The sequence below is a fragment of the Prunus mume genome, linkage group LG2, assembly GCF_029339155.1.
Source record: "Prunus mume cultivar Tortuosa linkage group LG2, ASM2933915v1, whole genome shotgun sequence".
Lineage (NCBI taxonomy): Eukaryota > Viridiplantae > Streptophyta > Magnoliopsida > Rosales > Rosaceae > Prunus > Prunus mume.
Window position 1 is genome coordinate 10,472,602 of NC_142699.1, and position 13,481 is coordinate 10,486,082.

At 36.0% G+C, this 13,481-nt stretch overlaps 2 protein-coding genes across 2 annotated transcripts; one reads left to right on the plus strand and one right to left on the minus strand.

Moving 5' to 3' along the window:
* Positions 1 to 334: 334 nt before the first annotated feature.
* On the minus strand, positions 335 to 3,876 carry SIGC (RNApolymerase sigma-subunit C). The gene is made up of 7 exons (XM_008221922.2): positions 3,621 to 3,876; positions 3,041 to 3,198; positions 2,376 to 2,927; positions 2,056 to 2,286; positions 1,654 to 1,794; positions 1,367 to 1,567; positions 335 to 1,073 (listed from the first exon to the last, which is right to left on the minus strand). The coding sequence occupies exons 1-7, from the start codon at positions 3,715 to 3,717 to the stop codon at positions 792 to 794; spliced, it is 1,662 nt and encodes a 553-aa protein (XP_008220144.2). The 5' UTR covers positions 3,718 to 3,876; the 3' UTR covers positions 335 to 791.
* Positions 3,877 to 7,598: 3,722 nt separating this feature from the next.
* Positions 7,599 to 11,588, plus strand: LOC103320270 (alpha/beta-Hydrolases superfamily protein). The gene is made up of 10 exons (XM_008221923.3): positions 7,599 to 7,990; positions 8,090 to 8,157; positions 8,258 to 8,328; positions 8,480 to 8,749; positions 9,238 to 9,398; positions 9,496 to 9,551; positions 9,765 to 9,817; positions 9,887 to 10,016; positions 10,849 to 10,946; positions 11,123 to 11,588. The coding sequence occupies exons 1-10, from the start codon at positions 7,716 to 7,718 to the stop codon at positions 11,192 to 11,194; spliced, it is 1,254 nt and encodes a 417-aa protein (XP_008220145.2). The 5' UTR covers positions 7,599 to 7,715; the 3' UTR covers positions 11,195 to 11,588.
* The last annotated feature ends 1,893 nt before the right edge of the window (positions 11,589 to 13,481 follow it).

Below are 13,481 nucleotides of genomic sequence, written 5' to 3' on the forward strand. Positions count from 1 at the left end.
GAAAAAAAAAATACCCAAAAGGAGCTCATCTGATCTGAGCAAAGAGAAAATGATAAGGACTAAAATGAGAGGTGACGTAAGGATGGGTTCTGCAAACGGTTTCTGAAAATCTGGTTGGCTGCATGTTTTATGCATCGCTTTCAAGATTTTAGTGACATCAATGAACCAATATATCCTTATCGCAAAAATGAGGCTACTTTGGCATCAAGGCCTTCAAACGGCTACGTAAGCATCATAGCGTGGAGGGTGAGCAGCAGAGCCACATATTTTATAGGTTTTCAATAGTGTGTATATAATGTGATAACAGATAAGAGCTGACAGTGAAACAGAGATATTGGGGGAGAGCTTGATTAAATGGAGTTTAACCGCGTCATTAGAACAAACACTTGTGTGTAAACACTAGTTCAGATCATTAATATGTACCCGTGGTGACGAGAATACAATACACACCTCTATACTATACACTGTTAACTGAAAAAGAGAAAAAAAAAGGCTTGAAAGAACAATCAGCACATGCAATTCTTCCCCAACACGCCGAGGGAAATGAAAGAATGCTAACATACAACATTGTAATCTTCGCATGAGAGCAACAAAAATTCCCATGGTAGAGTTGTGAGCTGCAATTTTGATGGGGAAATAAGAGAAGGTAACCCATGATTTTCTGTATCCTTCAATCTCTACCAGCAAGTAGCTATAGTTGTCAGCATATGATTGACTAATTTGCCCGGGCTACTGCATCTGATAGAGAAACTAAGGATGGCTTGCTTTCTTTCCATGTTACTCTGAACCTACTAGTTATTCAAGTAATGGCTTAGGTATTTGTGGGATTCTTCAACCTTCAGCTTCATCAGAGCTTTCTTTTCTATCTTCCTTATCCACTCCTTGCTCACATGGAAAAGTCTGCCAATCTCCTCAAGTGACTTGGGGTCGTAGTTGTTTAGCCCGTATCGCAGTACCAACACTTGCCTCTCTCTCAAATTCAACCCTTTCAGCAGATCATGAATGTCCTTTTTCATGTGTTGCCTCATGACAGTTTCTTCAGGGCTCTTTAGTGATGTGTCTGGTGTAAATTCCTGGATCATGAACACAAAACAGGTTTTCTAGTTAACAATCTCACCACTACTTTCAACATGATTAAGGACCGCGATATCCCAAATTTCCAATTTGTTGCAGGCCTGCAGGATTTTGTGTGTTCTATCCTTAGCTTCCTAAACTATAAGAACTTTGACCACAAAGTGATACTAACTACATTGATCTCCACTTTTTCTCAGTAAATTCCCATTCCCATAACTAAGTCCTAGCAAAGGAAAAATATGTATCAAATTTACATGCAAGGGAGACAGAGAAAGATTAGCTAGATCAATACCATATATGTCCCATCAGAGCTTTCCCACATTTTATGATCTACCGAACCCACAACTCTCAGACATGTACTAGCTGATCTGATTCTCGCCAAAGAAAGACCTGTAATCTTTGCAATTTCCTCATCATCTGGGTATTTCATGTGGCTGTTGTAATTGGCTTTTCGAGCTTTCTGTATCTGATTTATTGCCTTGCTTAGTGTGAACTACAATAAAACAACTCAATGATCAACCACCAGCACTCATCAACACAATATTGTACGATCTTTCAAAGAAGAGAGGAACAACATACAGGAATTTGGACCCCCCTAGCATGCTGTGCCACCAATCTTGACATTGATTTCCTTATCCAGTATTGAACATAGGTTGAGAATCTATAACCCCTTGAGTGATCAAACCTTTCTGCACCTTGCAGGAGACCCAGGTTTCCAGCCTAAGAAATAGAGGGGGAGATAGACTAGTAAATTGAGAGTAAATATCACATAAATACATGTAGTAAGAGTAAGTTTTGACATCTGATCAAAGTTGTTTCAATGATCAACAACGAACCGCATCGAATATAATCACAGGTGAATTATTTCATGGAAAAAATTACTAAGAAACATCTTTTATAAACTAGAAAAAAGTAAAAATTAATGTGTTATATTGTAAAAGCACTGTGAACAACCACAAAATGAATATAGGTTTCACAAACCTGAATTAAATCATCCAAGGCTACCCCTAGCCCTCTATAGTTTCTAGCAAGGTATAGAACTAAGGAACGAGTGCTCCTTATAAGCTCATCCTGGCAATACCAACCAAAACGCAAATGCTGTAGCAGCACCCTTTCATGAACTCCAGCTGCTTCTGCCCAGCACCTTAAGGTCACTACTTTACCAGTTTCCTTTTCCAAAGTTTCTTTAATTCTCTCCAAGTCGGCGATCACCTGTAATGATACAAAAGCATAGCTGGTAAAAACATCCTTGAAGCAAGCAAAATTTTATTTTAATCTGTACCCTTGAAGATAAGCACAACCTTAACCCCGATTGACATTTCTGCCTCATTTTTAGAAATGGTCAGTCTTCTACTTCTATAATTTGATGCTCTTTTTCCTGATGAAAGAGTAGGATTTTTAAGACCTTTCCAAATTGTTTTTGGAGGCAATGAATTAGAAGACACTATGGCATTATCTGATGTTCTTTTTCTTGATCTTCTTTCTTCCTTTTTCCCAGAACGAACAATAATCTCGAATACGTTGTTATCTTCTTTTCTCTCCATCTTACCCTCTTCAACCGGTACTGTAGGTATGTCAGACAAATCCAAAAAGCTTGAGGTTTTAAGAGTTCTTGATAGACAGATATCGAATAACTTTAGAGCCCCAAGCCTTGCTAGTTGCAAAAGTATCTCTTTCTCCAACTTTAACACATTTGAAGTAGCAAAAGTCTCCTCCAAAACATTAAGGTTTTGCAGTAACAAACTAAAATGAGATGCCGTGCATGCTTCTAAGCCTTTATTGGATATAAACTTGCCTTCTGCAACAGGCATCCGGTTGTCACTAATACTCTTTGGCACCCTCCTAAAGGCTGCCTGAAAGGCAAAAGTCATGGTAAGATTTTCATCTACTAAAAAGAATGAAAATTCAGTGTGATTGAGATTGTGCAACTTTTAAGCAACAACTCAATTAAAGGGCAAACCTTCACCTCTTCCATTTCTGAGACACCATCCTCTAAGATTTGTGGGGAAGCAGATGGACAAGTGTACACTTTCAGAGGATCTTTACTAGAAGCCTCACCTTCCTCAGAAATAACAGACAGAAAGGACAACCTTGCTGAGTTGAAAGAGCCCTCCCTGCCTCTAACTGTATCAATTTACATAGAAAATTATAAGTATAATAAAAGTTGAGTGCCAAGTTCAAGCCAATACCAATGTGCATCACTTATGGTAGATGGGAGCTTAGACAATAGCCAAATTTCCAAATTTTCCAAGTCAGTTTCAATAGCCCATTGAAAACTTCAAGACCCAATTCTTAAAAATGCCTTTTGATCATCTTGGAAATTCACTTTCTCTACTATGAACTAAGAAGTAACACAGTATGATGCTTTGTGGGTTTACTTAAAAAGATACAATGAGGTGTTTCAGATTGCCAAAAACAGATGCAATGCTGGGAAATTCAAGAAAATCTCAAAACAAAGATGAAAGTTGCAAAAGCAGAGAAACTAACAGTCTCTCTGGTGGAGCAGGCATATGAAATCAGCTGCAGAGAAAGCCAATGAAACTCACCAGAAGTTGAAGAAAGCTTCGAAGGGGAAGTGGTTTGCCAGTAAGAAGAATGAACAGGAAAGCCACACTTGAGGTTCAGCCTAAAACCCAAACCCATTGTCTGTCTTTGACTCTGTCTTCTCTTGGCACCGAAAGATGTAGAGCAACAGAGTCCATTAAATCCTCATGGGGTTGTTTTCTAGCCAAAAAAATCTTCATGGGGTTTTGAGAACTATGTACAATATTTGACTGCAACACCGTATACAAGTGTCGCTCTGCTCTCCACCACCGATTCTTCATCTCTTTAAACATGGGTGAACTAGTTTTTCACCCATCTTAAGAGTATAGCCGTGCGCTGTACAATTTTTAAAAACAAGGCCCCTCTAGCGATTGGGGTGCCACGTGTAAAACATGTATAGCCAACCGGCTATACTTAAAAAAAAAAGCAGCCACAGAGTCGTATCGCCATGCGGCTTTACGTTTTGAAAACATTAAAAAATACTTATAGCCGAGCGGCTATACGTTTTAAAAAAATTAAAAAATACTTTTAGCCGAGCGGCTATACGGTTTGAAAAAATTTAAAAAATAATTATAGCCCAGCGGCTATACTAATTTTTATTCTAAAAAAAGAGGACCACCAGCGATTAGGCGTCTGTCAAAACAAGTATATTTTCAAAAAAATTAAAAACAAGGCGTATGGCCGTGCGGCTGTACTATTTTTTACGGTTATACTATTTAATATAAAAAAAAATTAAGAAAAAATGACCCTCCTAATTGCATTAGTTTGTACTTTATGGATATTTGTTATTAGTTTCAACATATCCAAAGTATATATTAATTGACCACTATATTTTAATATAACTTTTATATCATATATTATTCTTATTCAATAATATGTGAGAATTATTTGTATAATACATGAATTTTGTGTGTTTTACTGAAAAATTTGTATAAAATATGTGTATAAAATATTAGAAATACATATGTACATGTATAATACGACTATTGTACGACTGCTTTTTAAAAACGTGAGACGTGTCTAGAACACGAATGTATTATTGAAAAATACATACATATATATACATATATATAATGACTATAGCTGCTCGTCTAAACTATTTATTAAAGATAATTAATTTTAAAAAACCCAGTAAATCCGGCCAGCTATACGATTTTAAAAAAAAATAAGAAAAAATCGAGTATTGCCGCACTGCTAGACTATTTACTTAAAAAAACAAAGTAACCTCAAAGCGCCTATTCGCCAACGTGTAAAATAATACACCGTTCGACCATATTGTTTTTTTTAATTAAAAAAAACTGAGTATAGCCTTGCGGATATATTATTTTTTATATAAAAAGAATACCCCCCATGATTAGACGACATGTGTCAAAACAAGTCTACTTTAAAATTTAAAAAAAAAAACACGGTGTGTAGCCGTCCAGCTGTACCTTTTTTTTATAATTTTTTTCAGAAGAGGAACCGCTAGTGATGCAGGTGCCATGTGTCCAAAACAGTATAGCCGCCCGGCTATAGTAAAAAAAAAATAATAAAAAATTGTAGTATATCCTTACGGCTATACTATTTATTTACTTTTATTTTTTTAAAAGGACCCTCCTATTTGCATTACTTTGTACTTTATAAATATTAATTTGCTAGTTTCAACATATCTAAAGTAGATATTAATCGGCCCCTATACAATATTTTAATATAATATTTATATCATATATTATTCTTATTCAATAATATGTGACAATTATTTGTATAATACGTGAATTTTGTGTCTTACTAAAATTTTTGTAAAAAATATGTGTACAAAACATTAGAAATATGTATGTACATATACAATACAACTATTGTACATTTGCTTTTTTAAAAACGTGAGACGTGTATAGAATGCGAATATATTATTGAAAAATACGTACGTACACACACACACATATAAGACTATAGCCGCTCATATAATCGGCTATACTATTTTTAAAAAAATAGAAAAAAAATCGAGCCGCTATACTATTTACACGAGCCACGCCATTTTATTTGGGCTTTCACCTTTTGGGCTTTTTCATCACTTTCTTTCATGAGATCGATGAGAGCGTATGAAAGCCCGTGAACCTATGACTGTAAAATATAAAAGCCTATAAACCTGTGGGATTAGTGGCCCTAAGACATGAGGGCTGGAATTGTTTCGTGAGATTTATTTATTTATTTATTTATTTTTTTCTTTACCTAAATGTTTAATATGCAATTTACACCTTTAAAAAATATGGTTTAAACTTTAGAGTACACAAAAGCTCAAATGGCTAGAGATGTGAAATAAGATTAACTGATATGATGTGTGACACTCTAGTTTGTGAGGATTATGCGAGCATGTGAATTTATGCCGGTTGATCAACAAAATCTTTTAGTACGCTACAATTACTCTCGTTCTGATTATACTCTTCAATGTTCTTTCTTAGGACTATTGCCCAATTCCATAAACTACATTTTAGGTCTCGCTTCAAGAGTCATACATGCAAACAAATCATACATATTGGAAATTATTTGGTCATCTAAAAGGTGCAAAGAAACACAATTTGTTACACAAAGAAGGTGCAAAGAAACACAATTTGTTACATAAAGAAAATGAAAAAAGCGAATAATCGAATAGGTAAACAATTTTTAATTTAGTTGATTTTTGACATGAATGATCCTTGAAAAAGAACCTAACGACTGAATGAGTTACTATCCGTAAATAAAATGTAATTATTTTTTTAAAGAATCCTTAATAATGCTAACTAGCATATAAATGGACGGGAATGAAACTTTTAACCTAACTTAATTCTAACTCACTCCTGTGGATGGCAAAAATTATTCTTCTCTACTTGCCAAAAAGAAAAGAAAAGAAAAAACTAAATTAAGAGATTATGTAAATTAAACCATGAGGTATTCCAAAACGAGAAATGCTAGCAACATTCTCTCTAACATTCTCCTTTGGACCTTCTCCCTTTTTTGTTTGACATGTGTCATTCTTCTTACACTTAAAACAATGTCATTAATATATTATACAAGCTAACTTTTGCTTTCAAAGTTTACCATTATTAAATGTATTCAATTTATCCAAAAAAAAATTCACAACTTTCTTACCATCTTATTAATTTTTTTCTATCATCAATTTTTTTTAAAAATAAAATATTTGCTTTTAAGAGGAAATGTCCCCTTTTTTTTAATTTTTTTTTAACACAATGGGTTTAAATAGAGATAAAAAAAAGGTCCTTTGTGTTTAAAAAAAAAAAAGGACATTTCCTATTTTTTGAAAAAAAAAAAAGAAGAAGACATTTTCTTTAAAAAAATAATTGATGTTTAAAAAAAATTAAGAATTTGGTAAGAAAGTTTGAATTTTTTTTAGATCAATTGAATACATTTAATAAGAGTAAACTTGGAAAACAAAAGTTAACTTGTATAATATATTAATGACATGGTTTTAAGCGTAAGGAGAATGATACATATCAAGCAAAAAATGAAGAATGTCTAAAGAAGAAGGTTAGAGAGAAGATTGCTAACATTCCCCTTTCAAAACATAGTAGATCTAATATAAGCTATTTGACGACATGATGTAAACACACAAATTGAATGACTCATGTCCAATGGCAACCCAGATTCTCAGATTTTGAAAAACATAGAACCTTAACAAAATATCTTATGTTGAAATTATTGCGTAATTAAACCAAAAGCTGCCTAACGAATCATATAATAATAACACGGACTTTATGGGAGAAAAAGAAATAATAAAAAATCATACAACATGCAGGATTCCGTGTCAAGCGGTCAAAGTCGTCTGTTTCCCAACGGAGGTAGCAAACGTTCCAAATATACCCCCTTGCTTAACTTAACCAACAGAAACCAGTGTAAAATCCTCGTAATTAAGTGAAAAAACAGGGGCAATTTATAACAAACCAGTCAGAGATGGCAAGCTTCCAGTCGCGGTGCGGGCCAAACCAAACCCGGAAACGGAAACGAAAGATCGAAAGCCACATTATATACTGTGATTTGTGGAAAGACTGTATATGTAACTGCTAAAAGTCTAAACCGCAACCAACAAGCAAAACCTCTCCATTTGACCAAGATTTGCATAGCATATGGCTTCCATGGAGATGGAGATCGACGGTTCTGGAATTGTATCTTCCAATGAGATCAAGCACAGAGGCAAGAAAAACATGGTGAGGAAGAAAAAGAACAAGAGCAAAAGGACAAGCACAAAAGAAAAGTTTCATTACCTGCCAAAGTTTCGGTGTTTCAGCTTGAAAACTGAAACGGACGGGAAAGGGAATTTTGATATGGAGGTTGAGGATGAAGGGCGTGGGAAAATGACGCCTACCCATCTTATTATAATGGTGAATGGTCTTATAGGCAGGTTGATATTCTCTGTTTGCTTAAATTGAATGTGGGTTGAAGCTCAAGCTTCCGTCTTTTTCATTTATATATTAATTTATTTGTGTTACATTTGGTACAGTGCTCAGAATTGGAAATATGCAGCAAAACAGTTTATCAAGAGATACCCAGAAGATGTTATTGTTCACTGTGAGTCCTTTTCTCCATGACTTGCTTGCTTAGACAAATTTTTTGCTTTTTTTGAATTACCAATTGCATTTCCCTATAATGAAATGAGTTTGAATTGCAGGCAGTGAATGCAATTGCTCAATGCTGACATTTGATGGGGTTGATGTAATGGGGGAGAGATTAGCAGAAGAGGTGCGTTATCTTTGGACTAAATTCATTCATCATCCAACCAAATTGTTTGTCAATGTCATCTTCCTTAGAATTGGAATTCATGGGTTTATGATTTTCTGTTTGTTGGATTGGTTCAGTTTCATTGCTATAATTATTAAATTTTTTTCTTCAGGTTATTTCCGTCATAAAACGCCACCCAAGTGTTCAGAAGATCTCGTTTGTTGGTCATTCATTAGGCGGCCTTATAGCAAGGTACGCCATTGGCAGGCTCTACGAAAGAGACCTCACGAGGGAACAATCTCAGGAAAATGGAGAATGTAGGAGTGATGGAGTTGAGGATCCATTGCTGGAGCACAAAGTCAAAGGCAAAATTGCTGGACTGGAGCCTGTGAATTTTATAACCTCTGCAACTCCGCACCTTGGTACCAGGGGGCATAAACAGGTGACTTGAGTTGTTATGAACTTACCATTGCAGTACTTATTCTCTGTTGTAATTTATCATTTGTTTCATTTTCACATCAGTTTTTTACTCTTTGGTGCCGTTTGATAGTGAAAGCATGAGAATTTGTTTTAGTTGAATGAAGAATTAGGTAATTTGTTCACATAACTGCCAAGTTTTTGTAAGAGGAAGAACTGCAATTGGGTTTTCTTCCCCAGTTGGTGACGGTTTCTGCGTTTCCAAGGCTGTCCTGATGGCAGAATTAATTGAGTTGCCTTAATTTAAACAACACATGTAGTTTTGAAGCTTTCAAGATTTCTTTTATGAGGAGAGACTCTTGGAACCTTATCATTGTTGGTTATGGGTGTCTACAAAAGTTGCAAGTCATGATTTGGAAAATTAGTGACTAGTGAATGTCTGCCTGCTCTGCCTACAAATGAGGTTTCATATTCTTCTGAGTTCTTGATTATCTGCTGGTTTTCATTTTTCAGGTTCCAGTGTTTTGTGGCTTTCAACCCCTGGAAAAAGTAGCAGCTCGTACCTCATGGTGTCTAGGTAGAAGTGGAAGACATCTGTTTTTAACTGATAGGGATAACGGAAAACCTCCCCTTCTTATTCAGATGGTCAATGATACTGAAGATCTTAATTTCTTGTGAGTCCTAGTTGTTAGTTACATTTGTTTTTGTAACATATTGTCGGCTACTGTAGTTGATGATTCAAGGATTTGCCATCATATCTCGTCTCTGCAGATCTGCATTGCAGTCCTTCAGGCGACGTGTTGCCTATGCAAATGTTCTCTATGACCGTATCCTTTAAATTTATGGTATGTATTTTTTATTATTTAAATATTATCCTCATTGTTCAAGCAAACATGTTGGGATCAGTTAATTTGGCGTTCACATCTGGTCTTCAAAGTAGATTAAAGTTTGAGCGGGTCAATCTTTCAAGTTGACACTGCCACAAACTTCTTTTATTACTGTTTCCATAATTTATGTGAAGCACTTGACAACTCTTATAGACCTTGTCGGATGGAGTACATCATCTCTACGGCGTAGGAAGGAGCTGCCAAAGGTAATTCTGTAGCTACTCATGGATGCTTTAATTGTCTGGAATTAATCTTACCATGAACTTTTCTATCAGCTTAAACATTTATCCAAAGATGACAAATATCCACATATTGTGAATTTGGAGACAATAAAAACTGCCAGTACTCAAGAAGAAGTATCTTTCGAAGCGAAAGCCAGTGGATGCAAGCATATTGACTTGGAAGGTTTGCTAGTTGTTTATCTTGTTTTACTAATGACTTATTATCAGTGGCTCATTGCTTTCTGAAGCTTTTGCAGCTTTAGCATGGAGACATTTTATTGATAAGGTTCCATGTTCCCATGATGGGATATATGGGTAGATTGGAAGAAAACCGTTGCGAATTCTGCTTTCATTTACATATTTTCCCTTTAAATCATAAGGGTTATGCAACTAGGCTGCTGGACACTTTTAGGAATTCATTACTCCAGAATGTATGGTTACAGAACTGGAGGTGCATAGATTACAGGAGGGGAGGCTTTCTGGGTATGAAATGTGTTCAACAGAAAAACTTAATGCAGTGCATCAGCTGTTCCTAAATCATAGAGCCATTCTTAGAACATAAGTCCTTTTAGTTGAACGAGACTGCCAATGCCTTTTAGTCAGGCACCGAAAATGAAATTTAGTATGAAGTTTCTTCTTTATCAGGGGGACGCTAAGTCTATAAGATGGTAGCTGCAGGAATTCTCTGATGGCCTCTAGCTGTTGTCTTATTTCTAAGATTTGCGTAGTACCATGAAAACTAAAGTTCTATAAATGATGCAACTAAAATCTGAGAAAATTTTGTGTGAATAAAAAACTAGCTAATTAGTAATTATAGGGTGATTATGATGACAATATATTAATTAGAGGGAGACTAAGTTCTGTAGTGGGATGCATCCGATATGGATAGTTTTGCTTTCATCTGATACTCACTTTTATGATGTCAACCCCATGATTGCCGTAGTCTGAGCTCGTCTCAATGTAGTAATTCTTAGCCTATTGGTATTTTATTCACTTATTTCTCAACACGATTGTAGAGGAAATGATCAGAAGCTTGACCAAAATGAGCTGGGAACGGGTTGATGTGAGCTTCAAAGGAAGTAAGCAAAGATACCTTGCGCACAGTACCATTCAGGCAAGCCCTGCTTTTCCTTGAAACTCATCATGATTAACTGTTTAACACATTTCTTTTAATGTCATTGCAAAACGTTTTTTTTTCTTACCGGTTTCACAATGCATGCTGGTCCATCTGCAAGCTAGATTAAGAAGCAGCCGTGTGACATAGTTAAATGTTTTTTTTGGGTGCGTCAGGTGAAAACCTATTATCTACATTCTGATGGGGCTGATGTGATCCAACACATGGTTGACAACTTTGTTGTGTGACGTGCCAATTTTGTTATTACCTCAAAGCCAGTGACATTGCATGCCCTGCATTAGTTTTCGCTCGGGAAAGAGAAGCGATCGAGATTCAGGGCCGAGCTTTGAGGGAGTTTTATGAACATTTCAGCCTCAGATGACCTCACAAACTGAGAAATTTAAGCCTTCAGATATGAAAGGACACTGACGGAGAGCATAGCATACATAAAATCCCGCCGGTTCAACACGCATTTTTCTGGAAGAGAGAGAGAGGGAGGTGATGTGGCCTTCCTAGGGCTGGTAGTGAGATTACAAGCAATTTTATTCTGTTAATGTCGGTCATGTATTAAAACGCAAATGGGTTTTTTTTTCATCACAAATAGTCTTTGAGATTGGCGAAATTATCACCTTTAGTTCTTTATTTTTATTTTTTTTGACATCACTTCACACATCAATTTGGGTCATGTCATTAGATTTCGTCAAAATTTCTGTGAAATTGCTGTCGTGGAATGTATATAGTGTCCACATATCCAATGAGATAATGCTATTTGACTTTAAATAAAATAATGATATATTTTAAAACTTAAAATCCTTTATAAAAAGAAAATGAAGTCTTTTTTTTATTAAAAAAAAAGATTAAAACTACAAGAAAAAGAAAAATACCTGCAACCATCCCCCCTCTGTGGTCTCCCTCCGCCAACGCCTTGCCCCCGTGGCAACCCACTCTCTCTCTCATTTTGGTTAATTTCGTCCCTTCTCGGGTGTTGCTGGGACTTGGGCAGGGGCTGGTGTGGATCTCGGGTAGGGATGAGGGTGGTTGTAACTTGTATGGTGGCACTGGGATTGGGGATGGTCTAGGTAGGTAGTGGGGTGGTGGCCTGAGAGAGAGAGACGGAAGGGGAAGGAGGAGGGGGAGAGTTACAAATTTTATTTTTTATTTTCTTTATTTTAGTTTTCTGATTTTTAAGGATCCAAGTCACATACCTGCCACATCATCAATTTAACATCAATTTTGATATAACCTAAATGGCAGGTCCAAATTGGTGTGTGAGGTGTAACATAAATGATCAATAATGTCAAAAAAATACATAAATGACCAGAGATGATAATTTTGCTAATCTCATGGACGATTTGCGATAAAAACCCGAACACAAAAGCATGTTTTAAGCGCTACTAATTTATCATAAACAAGTAGAAAGCGCTATTGATCTTGTTGAATGTATTAAGATGCAATGAGCTTTGGATGATGAGAGATGTCAGACTGATTTGAAATTATCAGTAAAAAATAAAACAGTAAATCTATTGACACAGGACAAAGTTTTTACATTGGGTAAACAGCAACACAAAGATATGGGGCATCATAAATTCGAAGTATGAGAAGCTAAGCTGATGATGATTTATAAATTTTTGTCAGAACTGAATCAATGTGGTCACCACTCAACACGGCAAAGCAGAGAGAGAGAGAGAGAGCCCTCTGTTTCTCAAAGGCTTTGGAAGCTGGGACTTCTTCACGGGGCTACTTAAATATTTTGAGCTTTGGCTACACCTTCAGACTTCAGTTGTTAATTTGTAAGCACTATTCATAATTCATGGTCCTGTATTTTTTTTTTTCAGTCTGCAATGGTCCTGTGTTGGAAATGGCTGGCTGAACGAGGGACCAACAACTTTAGATGAGGCTTTAGACATATACATTCAAAGTTCTGTTAATAATTTGCGGTTGTTTGCTCAAAGTTAATAAATTTTATATCCAACAAGGGGAGTGAATTATACACTTCGCGATATGCAAGTTTCTTTCCACACGAGGTACGTTTATGTTGGTAATGTAATAGACAATTAGAAAAATGCTACGAGCATCCATCCACACTCGAGTTTAGTCGTCTGCTTGCGCATATCGCTTCAATGGCTAAGAGTCGTCCGCTCAAGACAATCCCAGCTCAGGAAATTATGTGGTAAATGTAAAATGCATTGATGGGTCCTAGGGACAACAATTTTGATTGATGGTTTATATCCACTATATCCACCAGTTCTTGTCAAGTATAAAAGGAATCTGGATTGGAATCCAAAACTGGTGTCCCTCAAAATTTGGCTAAAAAACAAGCATGGATGGCATTTGATTACGTATGCTTCTTTTTCTATACATGGACCTTCGGAACTTGATGAATAACTAATCTCATTATTGCGCACGAGGTACAAATCTAATGGCACGGATTCATTCAATTCAACCACACACACTGATAAAAGCTCTGAAGAGTCTGTCATTATTGATCTGATCTCCCTTCCAAAAAAATAATAAATCAAGTGGTGTGTGAATTTC